This window comes from Cyprinodon tularosa, unplaced genomic scaffold, assembly GCF_016077235.1.
Source record: "Cyprinodon tularosa strain WSP-4 unplaced genomic scaffold, ASM1607723v1 ctg7, whole genome shotgun sequence".
Taxonomy (NCBI): Eukaryota; Metazoa; Chordata; class Actinopteri; order Cyprinodontiformes; family Cyprinodontidae; genus Cyprinodon; species Cyprinodon tularosa.
The window spans coordinates 4,354,627-4,379,695 of NW_024039451.1; the positions used below are offsets into that span (position 1 = coordinate 4,354,627).

Genomic DNA, 25,069 nt, shown 5'->3' on the forward strand with positions numbered 1-25,069 from the left:
TTAAAATAAGATATTTAGATAAAATGCACTTGAAATAAGACAATGCAATTGCTTTTTCTTATTTTAAGTGTAAATTGTCTTGTTCCATTGGCAAAATGTCTCTTTTACCTTCTCAATTCAAGAACATATGCACTTATTTTAAGAAAAAATTACTCATCTAGGTTTTGTTTTTTTCCAGTGTGGGTACCTGTCAAATCTAGAATACACATCAAAAGCCTCCTTTTCACATATAAGCAATACATAATAGTGTTATGGTCCTACTCTTTTGGACTTGAGTTTTTTTTTTCAGTTATCTGAGTAATTCTGTTTTGTTGATCTTTTGTTCATTTTACATTTTGTGTTTTATTTAAGCAGTCTTAAGTTACTCTCTGTTTCCCCCTCATGCCTGTTTCCTTTCCCCAACTCCCCTCTAGTCTCTTCCATCCACACCTGCTCCATATCAAATATTTACCCCAGTCTTTGTTCTGTTTCTCATATATACTCTTCCTGTGCAGTTCTTCAGTGCTGGTTACTGGCTGTTACTTTGCATCCCATGTGTGTTTTCTCCTGATGTTTCCTGTTTTTTGGGTTTGATTCCTGGATTTTGTCTCAGTTTCCATTTATCTCATTAAACCTACAATAACTCATCTCTGCCTCCATCATCTCTGCCTCCCTCATCTCTGCATTTTAGTCCTTAACCAACCTCCACCCTTATGTTGATAATTAGGGCTCCATCTTATATTAGAGATCTGATTGCCTCATATGTTCCTAAACAAGCACTTCACTTTCTATCTACAAGTTTAGTATTTGTTCCTAGAATTTCTATAAGTAGAATGGGTGGTAGATGTTTAAGTTACCGGGCTCCTCTCCTGTGGAACCAAACATCAGGTTTAGTGCATGAGGCAGACCCCCTGTCCCTTTTTAAGTCTTGGTTTAAAATATTCCATTCTGAAAAGTTATAGTTAAAGTGGCTTAGGTTATCCTGATCCTGCATAAAAATGCTGTATGATCTAACAGCATCAACTTCTACTTAAATATGTAACTGAACTTTCAAAGACAGTGAATAGCATAATCATTACCACTGCTATATGAGTCATCAGTCCACTTCTCAACAGTCCCAATCAAGGGCATAAATGAGAAATTTTACGCAGTTTTCTCCACATCTTTAAACAGCCCAGTGACCTTTTTTAGTTCAATTTTGTGGCATCTTAAGATTTGCCAGAACAAATCAAGAAAATTACATGATTTGTGAATAAAAGGTTGTTTATAAACATTAAATTAGATGAGGGCTATGTGTCTTCAGTTGTAACTAACTTCAAAGCACCAATCCTTGTTCATATACAAGTACATTCTTCCCCTTTTTTCCCCTTTGCACTGTGGTTGAAAACTGGAAATCTTCATCAAAAACATGCAGTCCAAGATGTATTCACCCTGGGTCATGGCCAAATGTTTTGCTCTTACCTTCTTCATTCACTCTGCCCTCTGCTTTCTTGTTGGTTAGGTATATAGAGATTTCAAGCAAGGCATGGCTCACTTTCCCTTTATTTTTGCCTTCTGTATAATACTTCATGTCTTTTTTGAGTCCAGTGCTGAAGCTGTCAACAGTCACTGCTGCCGCTTTGGTTTAGGGGTTAACTGCTTGTTCCGCCTAATTACGTTAAATAAATCCTTAAACAATTCCTGGATCCGGACTATGATGTGGATCATCACCATAATTTAAAGGATTATTCCTTGGAATGAGGTGCACCTCTAGTAAAAATTTCATTAAAATCAGTTAAGAACTTTTCAAATGATCCTGTACACAGATGGATAGACAATAAAACTCTCCCAAAAACATAAACACCTTGGCGGAGATACGTACCTGATTTTAGGGATTAGGAAAAGTAATATAGAACTTTAAAAAGAAAAAAGGGAAACTGCATGAAAAATACATTTTGTGTGAATATATTTAAAAAAAAATGTTTAAAGACAGATTGTCACCATCTTTTTTTTTATTAATTTATTAATTTTTTAAGGAAATGTGGCAGCCGGGGGTGATAGACAGATAGAGCAGAAGTTATGTAATAGGCAGATAAAGAGATAGAGAAGCAGAATGACAAAGAGTAAGAATAACAATGGAGTCAAAGCTCCTTCCATCCTTCTTGCAAACATCACTGATCCCCCTTTCTCTCATTTAAATTCCTCTCCATTGTCATTTCAATCCAGGCCTAACCCCCAGAGCCTGGCAAATACGTATGCCCGCAATTCCTTGCAAACACTCATGGACATTAAAGCGTGCATGTATTGACCTCCAGCAGCAAGTGGGACAATCCCAGGGTGCAGAGCTCACACATCTCAGATAATCCTTATCAGCAAGCACACGCTGACAGTGTCTGCTGGAAAGAGAGGCTTAAGTTTCACCAGACTGCAGATGTCTGAGGGACCCTGCCCATGCTAACATGGGTGGGGGAACGGAGAGTAGCTTGTCACCAAACATCCATGCTCTTGTCAGCAACACAAGGGCAAGCAAAGTAGCAGGGCACTCAGCTGTGCCATGTCAACATGTGTTGTTGACATGGCTAACTTTATTCTCCTTTGCGCCAAACATGCCGCAAAGACTTGTCAGCAGGCCTGCTGCTCTCAGTATTTGCCCCTTGATACATACTAAATGCATAACAGCAAAATAAAAAGCCTTGAAAGAAATGTCTAGTCAACATGGTCAGGACATGGTTCATTAATATTAATTAGGGAGATCATTATTACCTTGTCAGTACCTCCTTGTCAGAGATGGCGACCATTCCAGAATTGAATAGTACAAAGAAAAAATACTTTAAGTATAGCATTAATAGGTTTATATTAATCCAATGACTGTGTTAGAGTCATGGGATGATACCGCTCTTCATCTTATTTAACAGTTTTAGACAGCAGTTAATGTAAGCCCTATGGATGGATGGATGCATGGAATGACGGACAGATGGAGAAATTGATGGATGGATATCTACATATGGATCAATTTCAGTAATAAGGTGACAATAGAGTTAGCAGAACTTTCATCTCATTAAGGACACATTAAGAACTGTCAAATTTCTCAGATATTCTCCTTAGTAAAACTAATAATGACAATAATATAACCTGGATGTAAACGATTACGTTATAGAGCTGTCAGATGTTAACTGATTATATCTCTTGAAAGCTGTTTTGGGACGATTATTTAAGAAGATGTTCCATTCCTAGGAAGAGGGAAAATGTGAATTTTTTTTTTTTTTTTTAAAGGTATAGAGGATGATAATTTATTTCTGGGTGGATCATCTAAATAAGTGGTCCTGATAATTGTCAATCATTCTGGTGGTATGTTTATGTAAGGCCGTCCAACATGCTCATCCCGTTAGCGATCTTTTTCTGCGCATGCACACTTTCACTTTCGGTTAATAGGTGTTCCCTCTCCTAAGCGAGTACAGGGTTGTGCATGTGCATTGCGAAAATCCTCCACAATACATTTAAGGTAATTTTAAATAGATAAAGGCAGGACAGGCTTTAAAGTAAAGACCACACATAACAGTAACTGAAGCGCAGGCAGACTGAGGCACATGCACACACAGTTATACAAATACATTTTTTTTTAAATGTACTTGTCATAATTGCAGAACCTAAAAGTCAATTTCAAAGTCAATTTGATGGCAAAATGCATCTGCAAAGGGGGAAATCAGGAAATGAAACAGACAAATCAATGCCAATTTAATTTAAAAAGAAAAGATGAATCCTTGTGTATGTGTTTTTCTGACAGGCTGCATGCTTGTGTAAAGGTGGTTCTGCCGACCAGGCAACCCAGAGAGATCATAACACACAAACTCTCACATTACTAGTGACCCCTCAAGCCCCCCTGCCAGTGGCAACCCTCAGAAACACCACCACACACAGGCACGCTTGTCAGCAGGGAATCCATGCACTTTGCAGAGATGCATGTCAGTAGAAGGACAGGAAGGAAGGGTTGCATGTCAATGGGCTATATCACATGTAGACCAACTGATGGAGCTTCTTTAGATGCTAGATGAAAAAAGGTTATCAGGTTGAATCTGTGCTTTTTATCCATTCCTTATCTACGCTCCCTAACAGAAGCAAGAACAGAAAGTAAGGTGACAGCGACAAAAAATTATTTTGGCAAAACATCAAATATAGATAATTATAATAAAAAGAAACTCAGATTTTAAAAAGGATCAGTTTAAAACCCTAACGTTTAATTCACTAAATGAATTTCTAATGGAGCAACTGACATGAGTAATCAAACAATAAATAAAGGATTAAAAACAAATGAGTTCATACATGCCTGAAGTTACAAGATGCGTAATGGACTAGGTCTTTCTTGCTTTTTTTTCACATGTAAATTAGTCAAAATTATTTTGAAAAAGAAGATAAACCTTGTTATGTTCGCTCTGTTATCACTTTAGGCCTGCTGGTAATATGCATCACCATGCCCGCTCCAAACAGTGTCCTTGCTATTTTATAGGCTTTGTTCAAATGTTTTGCTGCTATAAACAGCAGATGAGCTTTAATGTGTTTTTTTTTTTCTTCAATTTAGACTTGTCTTGTTAGTGTGTATTAACATCTGATTACATTTCATTATTGTTATCGTGAAAAGCTGTTTCTACTAATTCCAGGTCTTTCTGCAGCTCTTGCAAAGTGGTCATTGGTTGTTAAGAATGCGTTTGAAGTATTCTTCTGACTCTTCAGTCAGAAATCGTGCCAAGAACACAGGGTAATTAATGGTTTATGCTGAAATTATGTTTTTTCGACTACAAGATCATGGGCCTAGTGGTGCTCACTCAAACAATCAGGGGTTTAGACATCTGTTTTTAACCGATGTCATAAAAGTGTTTCGTAAAAAAAAAAAAAAAAATGGTTAAAACATTTTGTTTAGCTTTTTGCTGTTTTTTTTTTTGTGTTTTTTTCCTGACCCATTTTTATAGCCCATCATTTAGGACCAAGCCTGACGCTGATTTGAACTGATAAAGATTAGGTTTTTAATTAAAATTTTGACAAATTTCAGCATGGTCTTTTATTTTTATACCTTTTGCAGCTTATTTTATTTATGTTTTCAATACTTACTGAAACATTTTATTTCACTACTAATTAATTTCACCTATGTAACATTTCTAAACATTGCTTCTCTGGTTGTTGTGAATGTGCTTCAAACAACAAACCACAAGGCATATGCTCCTGAGAGAGGAAATACATTCTTCAACTTGATCTCAATTACAATTCTGGCAAAAAGGAGAATCTCGGAGTAATTATGCTGCATTACACCTGTTTTTCAGCAGAACCCTTAAGTTGCTGCGTTGACCGGTTCAATCCACCAGACTGGCACAGGGGAAATCTGAGTTGGAAATCTTAGCTGGGGTAAAGCACATAAGCAATGCCCCCCCCAACCTACCTGTGCCACCAGAATTGAAGTCTAGCAGATGAAATGCAAGGCTTAGATCTTCCAGTTTGTTGCTTGCATCAATCGAGGGGAAAACAAGCTGCATTTGGTCATTCTTTCAAATATCATTTGTTTTTTATGTACAGACATAACTTCAGGTGATTTGCTGTATTTAATTTTAGTGATATTTAATCTTAGGTTCAGATCTTGATGAGTAAATAAAAATGTGTGTGCACACTATCTGTGTTCAAAGTTTTGCGGCAGGCATAGACTTCCCTGTATGTAACCCAATAGTCCTTCGGTGTCTGAATGTGTCTGCATGGAATCTGGATATCTGTCTATGTGTGTGTCCATGCCATCTGCATATTCTATGTGTGTGTGTTTGTGCGTACAAATTTGTGAACATGCAAACCAGTGAGTCCCCGCCAGCTTGTGTCTGCATTCCAACCGTTCCTATATCTGACCATCCACATATGTACTTCACTGACAGTTCTGGTCACATGAACTTTATACGTCTACACACAGTTCTTTCAACACCCACCGCTCCACACGCATTCACAGACACACAAATCCTCATGCTGACACTTGCATGTCACTGAGACAACCAGATAAAGCCAAAGATGAGATATTGGTAGAGGAGCAGTTACAGTTCCCCCATACTAAAAGAGGTTCAAAACATATATTTTTTTCATTTTTGAGCTACAAACCATTAAGATTGTACAATTCTTGTTTTGAAGCTTAATTATTATGTATACAGAGATGCTTAACAGCTTTTTCTGTTTTTCGTTTTTTTAAAGTAATTAATATGAGATAATCTGAACTCGAGTATTCATTATGAAAAGCAGCTTGCTTAAAAAAAGAAATAAGATATTAAGTGTTTGATGTAACACAAAAGGTTTCAGCAATAGAGGCAGAAATAAGGATTATAGATTATGTTTTTGTGAAGTCAGAAATTTAAAAAACCTTTCAAGGTTTTTATGCTCGGAAAAGTAGAAAAAAAAACAAGTTCTTGCATCTGTTTAAAACCTTAAGACTAGACATAGACTTACCATAAAGTGGGTAAAAAGTTGACTCTGTCCTCCTCTTCACCCTGCAAATAAAACACAGAGTCAGTCATTAGATCCAGGGACAGAGATTAGGAGGAAAGCATCCTATCAGGAAAACAAGCAAAGTTTAAAAAGACAAATTAATGTTTAACTTGTCAGATAGCCTAAAAGGTATACAGAGCCTCACAAGGTCATTTCAACTTTTCACATTTCTTTAGACTGCAAATGAATAAGTGTGTCGAAGGAAAATATCTGTAATTTATGTTTTTGAAATAATAATCTGCAAATCAATTTCATGCAGGTCCTCTTTTCTTTTTATACCTTAATAGCCTAATTTGGACTATGCTCTTTAAACTTAGCACTTCTGGTTCTCTGCATTGTTTATTTATTTATTTTTTTTTATAGAATTCAAGTTGAAATTAGGTCTGGACCTTTAAAGAGCTAGTTTTTATCCTGTCTTTTAATTTGGGGACTCAGAGTAAAGTGGTTATTAGAAATGTCTTGAACATAAAAACTTTTGGTTCAAAAGTGACCAAATGTCCTTGAGGGAGAGGATGAATAATTTTCCAAGTTATTTTAGCATCTAATGTTTATACAAGTTTTTTCATTTTTTTTTATTCAGTTATGGATCTCATTGGATGCTTTAAAAGGATTAACTGCAATTTGTAAAAATGATATAAAACAGCTAAGGCATAAAACAGTGAGATAAAGAAACAAAAAAACAAAAAAATAGGTTTTCAGTTATTGAAATAAGAAAAAGTAAAAAAAAATGTTTAGTGAGAAAACCTTGCCATAGGCTTTTCACAGCAGTCTTATCTCCCCAGTGCATTCGCCATTTTCTCTCCATCTGGTTTCAGTTCTTTCCACCTGCCCATCAGTCTGCAGCTATGGATAGGTGAGCCTATTACACGCTTCTCACATTGTTCACTAGACACACTTAAAAATGCATGTGCACAGACACACTCACACAGCATATGTACAAGGTTTTACTTAATGGCAATTTATCTTTTCATGCACATTAGCCAAATCTGCTGCTCTGTAAAACGGCTGTCAGTGAAGCCACATCATGGCCCTGATGAAGTGATTCAATGTCCAGAGGGAGGAGCTCAAATAAGCTCTTTACTAGGGAACATGGGACATAAACTTGCACAAATTCATACAATACATTTAACACTGGAATTGAGTTTTGACTTTGAAAATTTGACAAAAATCTAAAGGACATTACCAGATAGATAAAGTGAAATTAAAACCAGAAAAGCTGTTTTTTAAGCAGACCTATATTTTTCATATGGTTGACTATTAGCAGTCAGGAAAGTACTAACAATTCACTAGTTAGATTAACTTTATTTTCATTTCCTGAAGACACAATCAAAGTTGGCTTAACTGTTGTTAGATAAAGATTTTATATACTGTATGTAAGTAAATTATTGTTATATATTTAAAAAGCTAAATGATCAATCATGCATTATTTGGAGTTACCAAAGAAGAGCCAGCCATTCTAAACAGATATATTTTTTGTAATTATTTTTCATATACTGGTTTTAATGGAATGATTTTTATTTTCAAAAGGTTTATTATTTATATACAAAAAAATTGGTCTTATCTTATATCTATTTTTTATCCTTGATCTGATTTTGATTGGTGTATTAGCAGTTTTCTAATTAACGTTATAATTATAGACATAGTGTCATACAAAATTATTTAAGCTTTGAGCTTCATAAGGTTTTATTCACAAACTGAAATGTTCATGATTCATAATTTATCTGAATCACAAAGAAAAAGAGAAAAATATTGGAAGGAAACTTATTAAACTTTCTGGAAATAAGACTTGTTTTGCAACTGTATATTCTTTTCAACTCGCCCATTTTTTTCTTCTCCATCCAACAATGCACTACTTTGTTATGATCTATGAAAAATTCCCAAAGAAATGCAATGAAATTCTGGTTAGAAGTTAGCAAAGGTGTGGTGGATTCCATGAGAGATACTACTTGCTTTTTTGTTGCTTTTTGCTGCCCAGAGGTAAAACAGTCATCATAAATATAACTAAGGGCATCAGTCCCTGATAGGCTATTTATTTACTTCCAGAAACCTTGTCCCTGAGCAAGGATGACCGTTTTGCTGGTAGACAAAAGAGAAAAATAAATAAATAAATAAAGGTGAAGTGAATTTGCTGATGCTGCTGAGCGCCAATGTTGCAGGATGTGCAATCATGTGAAACATCACCTTTTAGTCAACTACACACTTCCTCTGCACCTATCTTCTTTGCTCTACCTCGATCCACCTTTCAGCTTGTCTCATCCTCCTTTGCTCTTTCTGTCTCTTTGCGCCTCTGTGTCTTTTTCAAGCTGAAAAAAAAAAAAACTTTTTCTGTATTTATCTAGTGTCAGTGCTCCCCCAGACATTGACACCAGCTGTACTATTTCAGTTAAGCAGCTCCTGAACTCTCTTGGTGACACATTAAGCTTCATGCAAGCTCAGAAAAACAAATATTATTAGTGCTGCATAAAAGGAAAAAATACAAATAATTAACTTAAAATGAAACCAACCACATCAGCAAAAAAATTAAGAAATAAAATCCCACAGGCCTCCTGCAGTTCCAAAGAGGATGCATACCGTAAGCAGACAAGACTAAAATTGTTTACGAGAAGACTGAATCGTGATTGTGGATGTAAAAATGGGCTAAAACAGAATACGGAGAAGTGCTAAATACACTGTAGCCACTACAGTGGGGATTAAAATAGATTGGAAAGAGTGTAAATAGTGAGAGATGACTCTCAAAGATAATAACACACGCAGCATGTGTCTTTTCACCACTCCAATAACAGATCGCATGGTTTCACAGCCAGAAATATAAAAAATCCATTCATATTAACTTTATAATATTCAGTGACAACACTAAGGCTTAGCAGCGTGGGTGTATTTTTGCTTCAGAGAGTAAAACTTGATATGAATCTTTAAATCATGCTGCTACATTCTGATTTAGAGATACAGTAGAAGAAATCTGATAGCAAGCTTGGTTTTTGTGACTGTGGCATGACTGTTTGCCATGTCTCTTGGTCACATAGAGCACTTTGCAAACAGATGTTTTGGAGTTGGCAGCTAAAAGAGGGGATTATGTGCATGAAATTGTATGCTTCTTTTAGTTTATAATCAGGAAAAAAAAAGCCTTTGGGGCAAAGCGCATATGATTTGTTCACTGAGGTTTCATACTGGATGCTTAATACTGCTGCTTTAACACTCTTAGTCCATCCAACCTAAAGGGTATATATTCACAATCACAAATATTGTTGCAAACTTTAATCCATATATTTAGACTAAAAATATTTTACTGAAGTAAAACTCTTTGCAACATATCGGAATCATCCCATTACTCCGGCTTTACTGTAGCCTAGTAAACTAGCCCCACCCGCCAGCGGCCAAAATAATTTTTCCCTGCGAGTGGTCTAGCCTCGATCAATGCCCCAGGACCTAGAACTGGCGGGCCAATCACAACGCAGAGATGTGTTTTGAATTTCTGGATGCATAGCAGTGGGGGTTTTGAGGGCGTGACGACAAAGCTGCACAACGCTGGAGAAAGCACAACAAGGAAGATGGCAACAACTATTGAACAGTTCTCGTTTGACTCAGCTTTGAAATCAGTTTTGGAAAGATTATACTTGGGGTTTTCATTGAAACGTGAGCAGGAAGAGGCTCTACACTCATTAATTTTTGAGAAGGATTTATTTTTGAGAAGGAGGTATTCGCTGTTTTTAACGACAGGCTGTTTGTTTACACTCCCCCACCAGCTTTTTGTCGCTCTTACTACGTCAAAGTCAGTTGCGCTCATTGGACAGAGGGTTGGCGAATAGGCACAGACACGGTGTGAAAAAGAACGGGTTGTTCTCATCAATAATCTTTCGATGTCTCATTCATCGGGGCCAGAGTAAATTACACATTTAATCTCACATTTAGTCTGGTTTATCAGGCTAGCGTCCCTGCCTATCTTCAGGAAACTCCTAAAGATCCACCTCTTCAAAGGTAATCTCCTAACCTAACTGTTATCCATAGCTCTGTATCCCTCTACTACACTTTCTGTACTTCCCTCTTCTTCTTGTCTGTCACCACTGATTCTGACTAGGGGTTTTCCTCCAGTGAACCTATTGTCAAATTGATGATAACTGTAACATTGTCAGTCGCTTTGGATAAAAGCGTCTGCTGAAAGCATGAACAAATAATGCTAATGCCAAATTCTGCTAATTCAGTTTCCTAAACTATACAGAAGTGAAAATACCTGCATTACATTCAACATTTGTCAGAAATACTAGCTTCACAAACACTCTAAAAGTAAAAAGCAAGCAATCAGTACATGCCGATCCTCCACTGTAAAAATTGGTTGTGCCTAAAAGAATGATATAGCAATAAAAGCTTTAAAGACTATATTTTAATTACTTATTTTTGGCAAAATTAGATTTACAGGCCAGTTTATATTGAGGAAAAACCAACTTTATGTAGAGGCCCCATGACTCAATGTCTTCTAGCATGAGAATAAAATATTTTGAAACATTAAGCTTTTAAAAAGATTCAAATAGAAATAAACATAAACAATTCACCATATTCAGAATGAGGATAAACTTTGGCAAAATGTAAAAGTCAGGATAGACAATTACAAGATTACCCTTGTGGATTTGCAAAAAAAATCTATGTACTAAAAGAAGTCCTGAGAGCAACTGAGCTGTGCTATGCAGGAAATCCAATAAGAGTTCAGTTGGAAATCCACTGAATCTTTACCTCTACTTGTTTCTGTCAATCATGGCTATAATTAGAACACTAAGAGAGAATTTTAGGAAAGGTCATGAAGGGACAGGTTATTTGACTGTTTGCATGGTAAAAGTTGATGGTCCTGAGAAATAAAGTGAATTGGTCAGTTTTTTGTAAAAAAAAAAACAAAACAAAAAAACATTCAATTACTGAGTGGCACAAAAAGAGTTTTTTTTTTTTCTTCCAATATGGTGCAGCATTTATCCACTCTTCTTAGAATGAAGCAATATTAAGTACTGTCTTATATGATCCATATTATAAGATTTAAAAAAATGCCCATTGATAGAGATCACCAAGCTTTACCACTAAGCAGTTTTTTAAGACTCATCCATTAGAGCTGAAGTGAACAGCTGTGTCCACAGAAATAGCACCAGAGTAGTGGCTAAAAAAGCATCTGCAAAATCTCATCAGTATGAGAACACATTTGATAAAGAATTTAAAAGCGCATACAGAAGCAGATGACTCTTACTTATGATTTATTTCAATCAGTCAGTCCCAAAGTTTACATAGAAAACAATAAAAGAAAAACAAAAAATGGCTCCTTTGCCATACTTAAAGGTTTATGTGAGAACCTGAACATCAAGCAATTTCAAATAGGAATTTTTGCACATTGTTCCCATGGGACATAACATTATCTGGCACTCAATCAAAAATCACCATGTTGGTATACATGTACTGTAGGCACAGGAGCTTAGTAAATTTGGCTGCTAAGAAATAGTCAACTTATTTTTATTTTTTAGAAAGCTTGCAATAGTTGTTGTTCTTTTTGCGAAAGGATGTCCCAGCCATTCAGACTGTTAAGCAAGCCAACGAATATGACAAAATACGGTTGAGTTGGATGCTGAACGTCAGCAGAAACATCGACTGTAGGGTTCAACCATTATTTATTTTTATTAAACTGGAAAACTTACAAAACACAACGAAACATACAGGAATCAAAGACTTTAACAGAGAAATCCAGCAGAGGGGAATCAAAAATCAGCATATGCATAAATATATAAATGCACAGTTGTATGGAGCCACATGGAAAACAGCTAAGTACTAAGAATAGAATGGAGACAAAGATAACTTAAATCTACAAATAAGTGAAAACAACTGTGGTTAATGACATCACTCGAGCATGCTTAAATTAGAGATAGTCAAAAAGAAAAAAAATTATGGTTTTGAGGTGGCTTAAATCAGTCTAAAATTTGGACTTAAATCAAATCATGATGCTGCAGCATCATATTAAAACGGCTGTTTTTGCCTAAAACCCTTCCAACGGGAGGGAATTAACACAACTCAGTAAAAAGAAATCTAAACCCTTCACCTTGGAAGAAAAAAATGAAAGGATAAGTTCTTTGTAAGGTGTTAAGTAGTTTTTCTAAAGTAAATTGCAGACTAAGGACATCTCAGGTTGAGAGCAAACTAGAGGTGGCAGGCTCACAATAAACAGTAAGCCCCATAATCTACTTTATAACTGTCGTCAATGAGCAGATGTATTATTTAGAATTGTCTTATTTCGGTTTATTCTAATATAATAATGTGTTCAGCATCTTTCTCATAACAAAAAGGACAGAGGTAGGGGGTAAACAAGGACATTATTTGCCTAGTGAAGAGGAAGAAACGAAAATTGGAGGGTCTCAAAGCGATAAAGTAAGCCATCAAGCAAAGGCAGCCATTAATCCAAAAGCCAATAAGGATTGTATATTCACTGTAAGAAAGGAATAGGAACTAAGTAGTGTCCTCTTTAAGAGCTGGATACAAGCAGCTCTTTTGCTTGCATAAAAAATTCATAAGCATCCTCATATGCATACCCTAACAGACATCACCTCTCCAAATTAATCTTTATCCCTTCTCTAATAGTTGGAATCTAAAATCCAAATAGAAACTGAGCCCAACAGCAAACAGCTGGCAGTATGATAGTTTTTTTTTGTTTTGCTTTTTTTTATTTAATTAACAAGAAAACTACCAAAATACGTCAGTATGTGAGTACTTCAGCCAGCAAATTAACAGTTTTATTCATAAAAAAATAAAATTAAAACCTTACAAACAAAACTTGTTGTGTCAAACTATGTTTGTGGGGGCTATCCATTGACCAGCATTCATTACCCACTCATTTCTATGGCCTAAGAGTAACCGATACCAATACTTACCCAACCCTAAACTTATTCTAAATTCTGTTTACACAGTCCTAAGCCTAACGCGCAGAATAGAAGATTTCCTCATTGGTCCTCAGAAGTACCTATAGGTCCTAGAAATGTAGTATATTCCTGGGAAATTGTCCCTGCAAGCTAACAAAAACATATACATCCTCAGAAGTCTGATTCTACATCCTCCTTCCAGCCTGAATCAGCTCATATCACTGTTGGACAAGAGTTTGAATAATATTCTGAACTCTTTGGCAATACTGAAGACTACCTCAAATAAGGACCTAAAAATCTCAATATATGTTAAATTTGTACAATATTTTTCTCTTAACAAACCTGTTTATGAAAGAAATTGAATTTTTCAACAATAATCTATTCTAAACAAGAGGTTTGTCCAATAACAGGTCACACCTAAACCCCCAGCTTTTTGTACTCTTCAACAAGTTTCGAGCCAAAAATTGAACCACCCTTCCTCTATTAAGTTGGACTTTAAGCATAGTTTGTCATGATTACATCTGCCTCTTTTGCAGTTTTTTTTTTTTCACTTCTCTTTCCTCCTCTTGTTAATGCATAACATGCACAACATTTGACTAAAGCAGTGCGCAGCTGAACACATTCACTCTCAATTCCTCAATCTACGCCTGTATGATAACTTAATCAGAACTGACACACAAAATCAACAATATTTAGCACCATCTTCTTTAAAGTATATACTAAAAATTCCTGATGCTATTCAAACATTAAAACATTGCCCGTTTGAAAAATATGAATTCTAAACTTGATACCCCTGTCAAGAGCTGCCCTGATAGCTGGTCTTAATTATTCACTTCATTCACCTGCCTAACTCTCCCCAGTCCTTAATCATCACTCATCCGATCCACCTGCGCTTGCAGCTTTATATACGGCTCAGCCCGGCTGTCGGGGCCAGATCATTGTTTGTTTCCAGTTTGATGTCTGTATCTTTTGTTTTGTTAGTTCTGGTTAGTTCAAGGGTCATGTCCCAAGCCAGTGAGGAGATTATTCACGATGGCGGGGTCCTCAGGCGAGTTTATTCACTAGCCAGTGGTGCAAGCGTTTCAGGGTTTCCTTAGTGATTGTGATTATGTGATCCTGTTTTTCCTCTCAACCACTGATCCTGTCTGTTCCCATCTGTTCTGTTCGCCTGAACTGTCTTTGGAAGCCTGCTGGTTTCTCCCTGTCTGCATCTGAGCGTTTTTGTCTGAGCTTGTTGCTCAACGCATGGAACCTGCCCTCACGCTCTGTGGATTCCTGGAACCCTGGGTGTGTCTGTTCTTGTGCTGATCGGAACCCCTAGCCGAGCTGCCGACTCCTGGATTCCTGAACTGTTCCTGTCTGATCTGTATCATTGACCTGCATCGGACTCCTGCCTGCTCACTGTAGTTGCAAACACTCTGGGCAGCTCTGTGCCGTATCTCATTTGGCAGGTGATTGGGTTGATCTTGCCTTCCTCGGAGAGGATTGACTTAACTGTTAACCAGGTAAGTGACTCACACGGATAATCATCTTCTGTCATATGATCGTCCCTTACCTGTTTTTTCCCCCACATCCAGAGTGCCAATAATGGGTTTTGCCCCGCCCCCTGCAGCTGCTGCGGTCCGCAACTCCACAGCAGCTCAGTGTCTATCCTGTTATGTTTCTTGTTTGAATAAACACTTTGAACTTTCCCACTGTCTGTCTCCCCTGAATACTGGGTCCATCTCTCCTCTTTTATGACAAGCACTGAATTTAGTTTAATTTGTACATACCCTACAACTATAAAATGAGGAAACACAAAAAAATATCATGACTCCTCAAACAATGAAAAGGACAAAGAGCGGAGTATGACTCCAGACCGAGAGTCTAGACATACATAGAATTTCTCCTCTGTACCATAAAACATAAATGGACAAGAATAGTTTAAAGTAGGGGAAAAAAAATATAAAAACCAACACAAAGAATAAAAAATGAGGGAGGGAAAAAGGATGCAAGCTAGAAAAGCATGGATAGCCTCTTTGTTCTGACTCACTGATAACACATGTCGGTCTGGGGCTCAGATTGGAAAGTGAGGAGAAAAGGAGGAAAGATATAAGCTCAAATGAATTGAATGCCTTGATCTATAAAGAGGATGAGGCAATATCTGAAAGCTATACAAGAAAACGATTGTTTCATTGAAATACATTTAGAAGTAGAGGGTGGTTCTGTCCCTAACTTGCAAGAAATTCATGAAAATAACAAAATTCACTTTGTAGTTCCTGGAAATATACTTCCTTTAGTAAGATATTAACTGTTTTTTGTTTTGGTTTTTGTTTTTTTAACAAAATATTGCCATGCATTCAGAGCAATAAAGTTCCAATGTACTCACTAGAATTGCAACGTCATAATGCATTGTAGTGTTGCGACTTAGATTTGAAGGAAAACAAAAGTATTGATCCCTTATCTGTATAAGGAATATATATACTTCTGGGTCAGGGCTTTTACTTCTCAATGCCTCATATCTAACATCAAGACTATATATATTTTCAATTCATAGTAGACTTATATTCACGGCGAATATGTTTACTTTCAGTCCAACTTTTGTTTACTTTCTGGATGCATAAAATCATTAAAAATGCAAAAAATAGCCTAAAGGCTACACTGAAGATACCCTTGATTTAACCCTTTGTTTGACAATGTTTGATGGAGCATGGAGTCACTCATCAGAGCCAACTGAAGCTACTGTAGTTATTGTATATAGATCAACACCCACATGATACAAGAAAACAGCTTTTGAAACTTCCTACTGTGGCAACCACTACATAACTAAGGGTTAAGATCGCCCAAACTACATTTGATGTTTCATCAATTTGTAGTTTTCCAGTTTTTATTTTGAATCACCTTTCACACTAATCAGCTAAATATCACATAAAATAAAAGAACAAAGAGAAAATTGTATGATTTAGTAAGGCTTGGGAAAAATATACTTTGTAGTTTTAGTGCATGGTAGAAGTCTGCTTTTAGGCTTTTAACCTTATATATATTGGCCCCATTTGCTTTAAGCAGTAACAAGGGGATAACAGGACAAAAGAAAATGGATTCAATAATTGCATCCATTACAACAGATGCAGAGATTGGTTGAGAGTGCAATAGGGCTCAATTTTCTATTTGATAAGGCTCTACACTCTCCTGATTGTTGGAGAGTTGAGTCCTGAATTTTCAGCAGGGAAAGTGAAGGCACTTTTCCCCGCCATGATCACCTAAATCACTGGTTGCAGTTTGCTTCCAGGAGAAACTGGTAACAAGCAATAAATGCAGGATATTAATGCATTAGAATGGTGCAGTCAATGTCCAGACAAAGGTCAAGATCTATCTTATTCAAAATGTTGACATCAATTTAAATGTGGTACTTACACATGATGCCTTTCTAATCTCAGTTTAAACTTTTTAAGATATACAAACTCAGTACGTAGATGCATACTGGAAAATACTTTTTTTACATTTTGATTTTTTACACACACAAAAAAAACTTAAAATGAAATGTATTATTTTCCTTCTAAGTTATGATTATGTACTGCCTCTTTGTTGGTATGTCACATGATTAAAACCCATTGTAAGGGGCCTTAACACTGCCTTTGTAAAAAAAAAAAAAAAGAAAAAAAAAAGGCGGTTTTAAGAAGCCCAGAGTATTTCAAATCCCCTCAAGAGCTTCAATACATATTTACCTGGGTAATTTCACTTTTCTGGGGCTTAGCTCGCTCATCAGAAGTAAGTATCAGAATCTTTCTCAGCTGTTTTTGAAGGGGCAGTGTTGTGTTTAACAACAGGTTATGCCAGGTTAGTGCCACCAGGTTAGTGCAGCATTGAATACAGGTGTTTTTCTTATACCTTTACTTTTTCAAAAAAGAAGATTTGAGATGCTTTTAAACAAGAAAATAAACCTTGAAACTATGTGTATTTAGATCATTATTTCCAATCAGTTGAAAATATAAAGTGAAAAACAAAAAAACAACATAAGATTAAGCAAGAACACCTCAAAATGTTTCAACATTTTAAGCTAATATAGCTGCTAATAACTGAACTCTGGCCACATTACTTTTCCTTGTAAACGTAAAGAATATGAATGGTTTTTAATCTAAACCATCTTACTTGAGGGTGAGCTCTTTAATATTGAATCTTTTACATATATATTTCTCTGTCAAATTTTATTTGTATTCTATAATAAATCTGTATTTTTTTTTCCTGCATATGAATCTAGTGTAACTTGGTCTTTCAGAGTAATGGGAAAAACAGGCTGTTAAAATTCCAGAGATTTGTTGTACTTTGGTAAAAAAAAAAAAAAAAAAACACTAGGGTTTTATTTTCTGGATTAATTTCAAGAAGTACTTTAGCATTGCAATATATCTTTCTTTCAATTAAAAGAGAAATGTTTCCACCGTCAAAAGTCAGGGTGTCGTCAATTGTACCACTCTCTCCTTCACCTCCAACATCAATTACATTACCCGTTTAAAATATGTTCATCTACGAAACATTCATCACCTTCTTCCATCTCCATCTCTGTGGTCTGCCTCTGTTCTTGTTTCTTAGCCTCGTCACGTCCCACATTGATTACTGAAACCCTCTTATTTTTGGTCTTCCATAGAAATTAATTAATTGAATTACCAAGAAATTCTCTCTTCATTGCGTCACTTCAGACTTAGAGGAAGTTCACTGGCTCCCTCTTAAATTCAGAAAACTGTTCAAAATCTGTTCAAAAAGATCTTTCTCCCCAATACCCCGGATTGATACCCCCACCCAAAACCTATTTTCCACTTTCATGCGCCCTATTGAGCTTCCTGCCAGTCTCATCACCGCAAGGAAGCAGAGCTTTCATCCACTCTGCTTGCAAACTCATGAATTCACTCCCTCCTAATAATAGTAATAGTGATACTTTACCTCTGTTTAAATCTTGGCTAAAAACTCATCCTGTCATCTTTTTAATATGATGTATTGTTGATTATGTCTGTTCTTCAGTGTCTTTCTGTGTTATGAAATGCTCTTTAAAAGGAAGCATAATTATTACACTGCAAAAACGATCTAAAAATTAGTGAAAATATCTTAAATTATGTGTATTTACCCTTAATCTGAGTAGGTAGTTAAGATGATTTTCCAATGGAATTAAAAATAAGATGAATGGACAATATGCACTAGAAATAGGACAATGCAATGATTTTTTCTTATTTTAAATGTAAATTTTCCTATATCATTGACTAAGTGTCTCACTTACCTCCTCAATTCAAGAAGAAATGCTCGTATTTTAAGAAAAATACCTATTTAGATTTCAATTTTTGCAGTGTACTGAGGGAGTTGAATAAGAGTAAATATTTATTTTTTGTATCAGGCTTTTAAAATGTGTCATGCAGACAAAATATGAGGCAGTAAAAATATAAAGAACAGTGTGCCATCGTACGGTCAACTGGGTACTGATCAAGATCAAAGAATTAAAGAACTTGGCAAAAATGAACTTATTCTGTCAAATAAAGTTTTGGGACAGTGGGGGTGGGGATCAAGGGACAGCAGCAAGTCGACATGAAAATAAAGCAGTGCCTGGGGAAACGCAAGCAGGTTAGGATACCTGAGGGGTTTAGGGTAGGTTGGTTCAGAACGATAAGATGACTGCCACCTTATCTGTTGTTGTCAGGCAGTTAGCAAAAATACACAGCCACATGATGGACTTATGTGGACTCACACACACTATGTGGTTAGGAAATGGCAGTCAAAACACAGTTGGAAGATTGGCAGACAGGTGTTTGGAACTGTGATTGGAACTGACTCAGATGTCCATTTGTGCACTGCTGCCTGTGTGGTCCTGTATATGTATGTGTCTATGTTGGAGGCATTCTTGTGTATGAGTGGGTGCATGTGTACTATACAAAAGACATGCAAGGTTAAACCAATTTAAAAAATGGCAGGAGAGGGATTCCAGGAAATCCAAGAGTAAATTAGCATCTCATTCTGCTTTTGAGCTGTTATATCAACTTCATTAGATACAGAGCAAAATGAATCTGGATCCAATCAAGGCTTAAAGGAAAACAGAAACTTACACAATGTCCCCTATTAGACAGAGTGATATGAACTTATGATCCTCATATCAAAGAGCCACAAAAGTTCACCCACATCAAGCTGACCACAATTAGTAGCAGCAAAACTTTACAAAACCTGATACAACAATACTGTTTGAAATCAGGCTGTGCTATATCTTTCAGCTATATAAACAGTGCTATATTTCTGCATTAGGTTTTAGATATTCCTTCTTACTGGGATTAAGGTTTAAAAGTAGGACATAATTTCTTTTTTAATTCTTGATCATTTAAATTATGCTCGATATACTTTAATTGTACACCTTGTGACTTGCATTTTAATGCTTTTTTTTAAACCCTTTTCCTGCACTATATATGCTTGATATAAAATGAATTTCAACCAGTTTTTTGAAGCCACATTCTTAGCAAATTGATTTAACTTGTGTGCACTAAAAGTTTAATATAAATAAAAGTTTAATATAAATACATGTGTTCTGTGAAAGCTTTAGAAGTCTGTTATGCTTACCAGCACAATAAAAAAACAAGGAACACACTAGTTGGGGAGAAAGTTCTAAATATGTTTAAACCATTTTGGGAAAGTCCATCTTTGTACATTTTTTAGAGTGCTTATAAATCCAGTATGTAAAGATAGAAAAAATAAGGGCAGCTAAGAGGCCCAAGCCAGAGGCCCCAAGGCGACTTTGTAGGAGCTTAGGTGTGAGAATCTGCTGATAATAAAATTTTAGTCATAGATTCCAAAAAGTACTGTGACAAGCAGGGGTGGTATATATTTTGTTATTCTCCTAATAAATGTTTAGAACAATCTTGATTTTAAAACATTAAAGAGGAAAAAAATCTACACTAAAAGTAGTTCATTTATAAACCTTTATTTTACCATTTTTTATAAACTCGATTGGTTTATTTTACCAACAGCTAACAGCTGCAAACAGACACTGCAGTGCCATATGAGGAGCAAAGGTGGTTTCTTTATAAATCACAATAAACTGATATCCAGTAAGTATTTAATTTAAATAAACAATGTTGTGCATTTTATTTGCTTCCACTTTTCAATAGAATGAAAGACACTAGCATTTGGAAGCTGTATATTGGTCTCTTAAGGTAAACCCTGTAACATACACCCATGTAATGCTGGAGAGAGGGAGGCAGCAATGAGTTCCATGTAATGGTTGACAGGAAAGAAAATTTAAATTGCTCCTGAGAAAAATCTCTTTTTATTGTCTCTTACCAAATAAATGCATTGAATTTCTGCCATTGGCCAAATAGTATGTCCACGTGTGGAGAAAACTGTTTATACCCCTCGTTTAATGAAAGAAAACCCACATTGGTAAAAGAAATAACTTAAATCCGACTAAAGTATTAATGAATAACACTAGTTATCATATATTTTTCCAGGTCTGTTTCACATTTATTCTTTTAAATCATTTCGTTGAAGCGTGATTTTCATTTGCTCAATTTCATAGAATTTATATCTATTACTATATCACTTTTCTCAGATTTAAGTTATTTCTGTGACCTTTGTGGTTTTTTATCTTTCATCAAACAAGAAGTTAAAACAATTGTTTAAATGTGTATAAAAGAAAAGAAAACATCTAAATGCAAAATCCTGTTTAGATAAACACCACACATGACCTCTTGGCCTACATGCTAAATTCTAACTGTAGAAGAAAAAGTTTGAAGTGAGAACAGAAGCGCTTTATCTTCCAGTGAAAACAAAAAAGTGTTAACATGCAGCTAAAGTCACAAACACTTACAGTAGTAAAGATTGAACCATATTTCAATGCTAAAATTGTCTATTCAAAGTCAAGATCTAAAAAAACTATTATGTGGGAGGACTTTAAAATTTCTTCTCAAATATGGCCAATCCAATCTAACAAGGTTAGAACTATTTTACAAAGAATAGGTAAAAACATTAATCTCAAGATGTGTAAATTGAAGACTCCTAAATTCCTTTAGCTGTAAGCTACAAGCTACCTTCTGTTAAATAAGGTTTATAGATATTGTTAATTGACAGCCATCATCCGACAGCCAATCATCCAAATAAAACAATTTTGGCCTTACCATGTGAGATCCCTCACATTTGCTCTACATCTTTCCTAACACCCACTGATCACACACCATGTCGGTGACAAACTGCTGCTCTCCAGGGAGGAATGCCACAATTTATCTTCAGATTACAAAACAAATCAACTTCATGATCCACCATCAGCACTGAGTGAGAGACTGAGATTTCATTTCTATACCTTGGTTGCTGTGATGTGAAGTCTTTGAGACTCGGTCTAGTGATTAAGTGGTCATCTGCAGCCATAAATGTTAATCATCAACTATAGCTTAGCTGCTGGACATTCATTCCATCCAACAGCCATAAGGAAGGTTTCATAAAAAAGTAATGCATCTGCATATGGATTTGTCACAAGTGGTCAAATTGAGTCCCTGGCTGTGCTTCCTTGGTGTGTGTGTGAGTTCATGTGAGATAATGTGTGACTGAGTGTGCCAAGGACAGCAGATGATGGGAATTGTCCGAAAGGCTCCTCTGTCCTTTTCTAATATACAGCAATAAGCCATCAGCATGGAGTAGAACTAGTTACACATGACATCGTTAAGAAAAAAGTGGACAAAGTCAGTTGAAAGTCAAAGCATGACCACATGGAAGATTACACTCACATTAGGTCAGTAACAGCAGGAACTCTAAAGGGCAAACAATAACTTCATGGTATGATAACAATTGTGCTGTAAGCATTTTCAGCTAGTTTTAATTTATACCTTGTTAGTTTAAAGGCTTAGTCTTGCATGGTGAAGCTGGCTAATTAATATTCAAATAATAAACTGACTTAGCCCCTATTTTTTGCAAAACAGCTAATGGAGAAAAATCGTAGTTCTCCTTCTATCTGTAACTTTATTTCTCTGTTCTGTTTTTCTGCCCTATCTATCAGTCTATTTACCCATTCTGCCTCACACATCTGCTGCTCAAACTCTCCCTTTATCCTCCTATCAACCTAAATGTATTGTAAAGCCCTATTTCAGGCCTATATACTGGCCAAGATGATAATGAAGAGGAAAAGCACTTCTTTCATTTACCCGTTTACCAAACAGACACAAGAAATGCTCCTGTGTCAAAGCAACGGTTCAGCAGTTTCTAATTATGTGCTGAAGCCTGGAGAGCAAATTTCATATATGCCCATAAAAAATGGATAAGAGAAAGATGAATGAAAGGATATACACTGAACCAGGAGAGAGTAGCAGACCTTATCATACAGTCAGATATGTTGTTTATATATTTATATTTTTTTTTATTATATGTAACTCACTGCTTTATTCTCTCTGCAACATTCTGTCCAGCACCATGATAGCATTATGTGAAGCAACAAATGCAGTCATACAGATGAGCAGAAGATGCTTTAGTTCCCCATGACCAGTGCAATACAAGAGACAATCCATATAAAATTATCTACTTCATGAATATGTTATCAATTAAATTTTAAAGACTCTTAAACCATTAATAGGCAGTGACAATGTTCCTGCAAATTATTAATTTATATTAAAGTTTCTTTAATACATGTCCACAGATAAGTAAAAAAAAAACTGTTTACAGCATAAATAATAATGCAATTTTAATCAAATGATCAGAGATGCAAGCAATAACTGTTTGGTAACTGGAATAAGTAAATTTTATTCTTAACACTCTAACTGGTAATAGTTTTTTTTATAAATGAAAAGCATACTTTGGAGCTTTCACTTAATGCTAACAAAACTCTTTAGGGTGGATGATATTACTGAGCAAAAAAGAAAAAACAACTGTATACAAACTGAATTTAAAGTAAATTAATTACTTGAGTTCTAAGATGTAATACTGTACATAAAGAAAATGTTTTTTTCTCACAGTGGCTTATTGGCTTTTTTTTTTTTTTTTTCAAAAGAGTCCTTCCATATTCATTTTTTATATTTTTATATTTTTTGTATTTTATTTATTTATTTATTTTTTTGTACTCAACAGAGCACCAAAAGTAAAAAGGAGCCATCTGCCAGAGGAAGCAGAAGTGTTAACCACTTATTTTGAACATATTGTGATTTGGCATATTGAAAGATAACAGAAAGACTAAACATAGTAACGTGAAGTTCCTTTGATTTTTTTTTTTTGTTTGTTTTCTTTTTGCTTTAAATCCTTTCCATAATTAATTCCTGATTTTAACATGGTAGCCTTTTTGATATCTCCAGGTTAAAATAAGGGTCTACATATTTCTTTAGAAAACGTGCAGAGAGAGAATTCGTAAAGCTATCATTTACTGTAAGACTTTCAATCATTTTAATTTTGCAAGCATACTGCTCTGTGACTGCTTTTTCATATACAAATGTTATGTCGATTTCTTTCTGTTGTTGGCCAGACCTCACAAAACCTTCCAACAAATAAATTCAGACTTTCACATAATTTCAAGGTTCTTAGATGGCCACACCTGCAGCCACACAGTCGGTAGCTCTTCACGCCAACATTTTTTACACCAACACCTTTGAATATTTAATATTGACAAATTATTATTTTCTTTTAGATTTTTTCACTGGTGCTGTGGGGAAATACCTTCAATGGGGTTGAAGCAATGGTCCCTAGCTGGCTATCTCCAATCTCAGATTGACTGACCATGGAAGCTCTATTCTAACATTTGCATACATTCCTATTTGCGTTTGTGATTTAATTTATTTTGTTAATTGCGTTTGGTTTTAAGTATTTTGTGTTAGTTGAGTTCTCCGATGTGAGATCAATAAAGTTAATTTTTTATCATTATTGTTAGTTTTTTCTCATGTTTTTTTTTTTCTTTTTTGTTAAATGTGTGTATATGTTTCCCTTCCCTCTTCCTCAGTCTTGCAGTTTAATCTAAAAAAATATACAATACTCTTGTCAGGTCAGTTTGTTTTTTAATTTCCAGTTAGTTTAATGCTTTCTTATATTAGTCCTTGAATGTTTTTCCTTGAGCTTTATTGCGCTCTTTTAAGGCTCCTAAGCATTGTTTGAATTGTTATTTTTTGGAAATAGTAACCAAATTTCCTTAAAAATCATTACTGCATCCCCATGCTTGACTGGCTTGGTCCCTTACAGGCTCCCTTCAAATAATTTAAGATGAAAAACTGCAAATTATGTCTGATATTTATAATTGTTTACGTTTTTCAATGTTTCAGGAATCTGTGGTTTCCATATAAACATGTGAGAATAAAGCTGACGTAGTAAATGCCTTCCTTATATGTATAGATCTAAGCTCAAAATGGACCTTGAAGTCATTCAAAACATTAATATAATTTACCGTTACAAATCCCACTTCATCTACATTATAAAGCAAAATGCTGATGGACATTTACATCGACACTTCAGATCTATCCAGGCTACATGTTTGCACATATCCTTTTGTCTAAACCTTAACCCAGAGGTAAGGTTTGAAAATCAGAGAATGAAGGTTAAAATGTGTCCCGACTTTGCCTTTTGGCGATTTCACATTAATTAGTGAGCCTCCATGACTTTGATAGTACAGTTAAATTTGACACACTCACCGCCCCCCAACACACACACACACACAACCCCTCAAACAGACACATGCATGCACACAGCGGCTCTTCACAGGGCTCGTTAATGACTAATGCCATTAATGTTGGTGTATGGTTGCCAGCTGTAATATTTCCTGGGGTCAT

General features: G+C 35.6%; 1 protein-coding gene across 2 annotated transcripts in view; it reads right to left on the reverse strand.

The window, feature by feature from the left end:
* The window catches only part of cntfr (ciliary neurotrophic factor receptor), a 281,027-nt gene that overhangs the window by 232,284 nt on the left and 23,674 nt on the right, over positions 1-25,069 (reverse strand). For both annotated transcript variants that reach the window (XM_038268292.1, XM_038268291.1), the window contains exon 2: positions 6,424-6,464. In XM_038268292.1, the coding sequence (XP_038124220.1) occupies positions 6,424-6,426 (3 nt within the window). In that variant the 5' untranslated portion in view covers positions 6,427-6,464. The remainder of the gene's footprint in view (positions 1-6,423; positions 6,465-25,069) is intronic.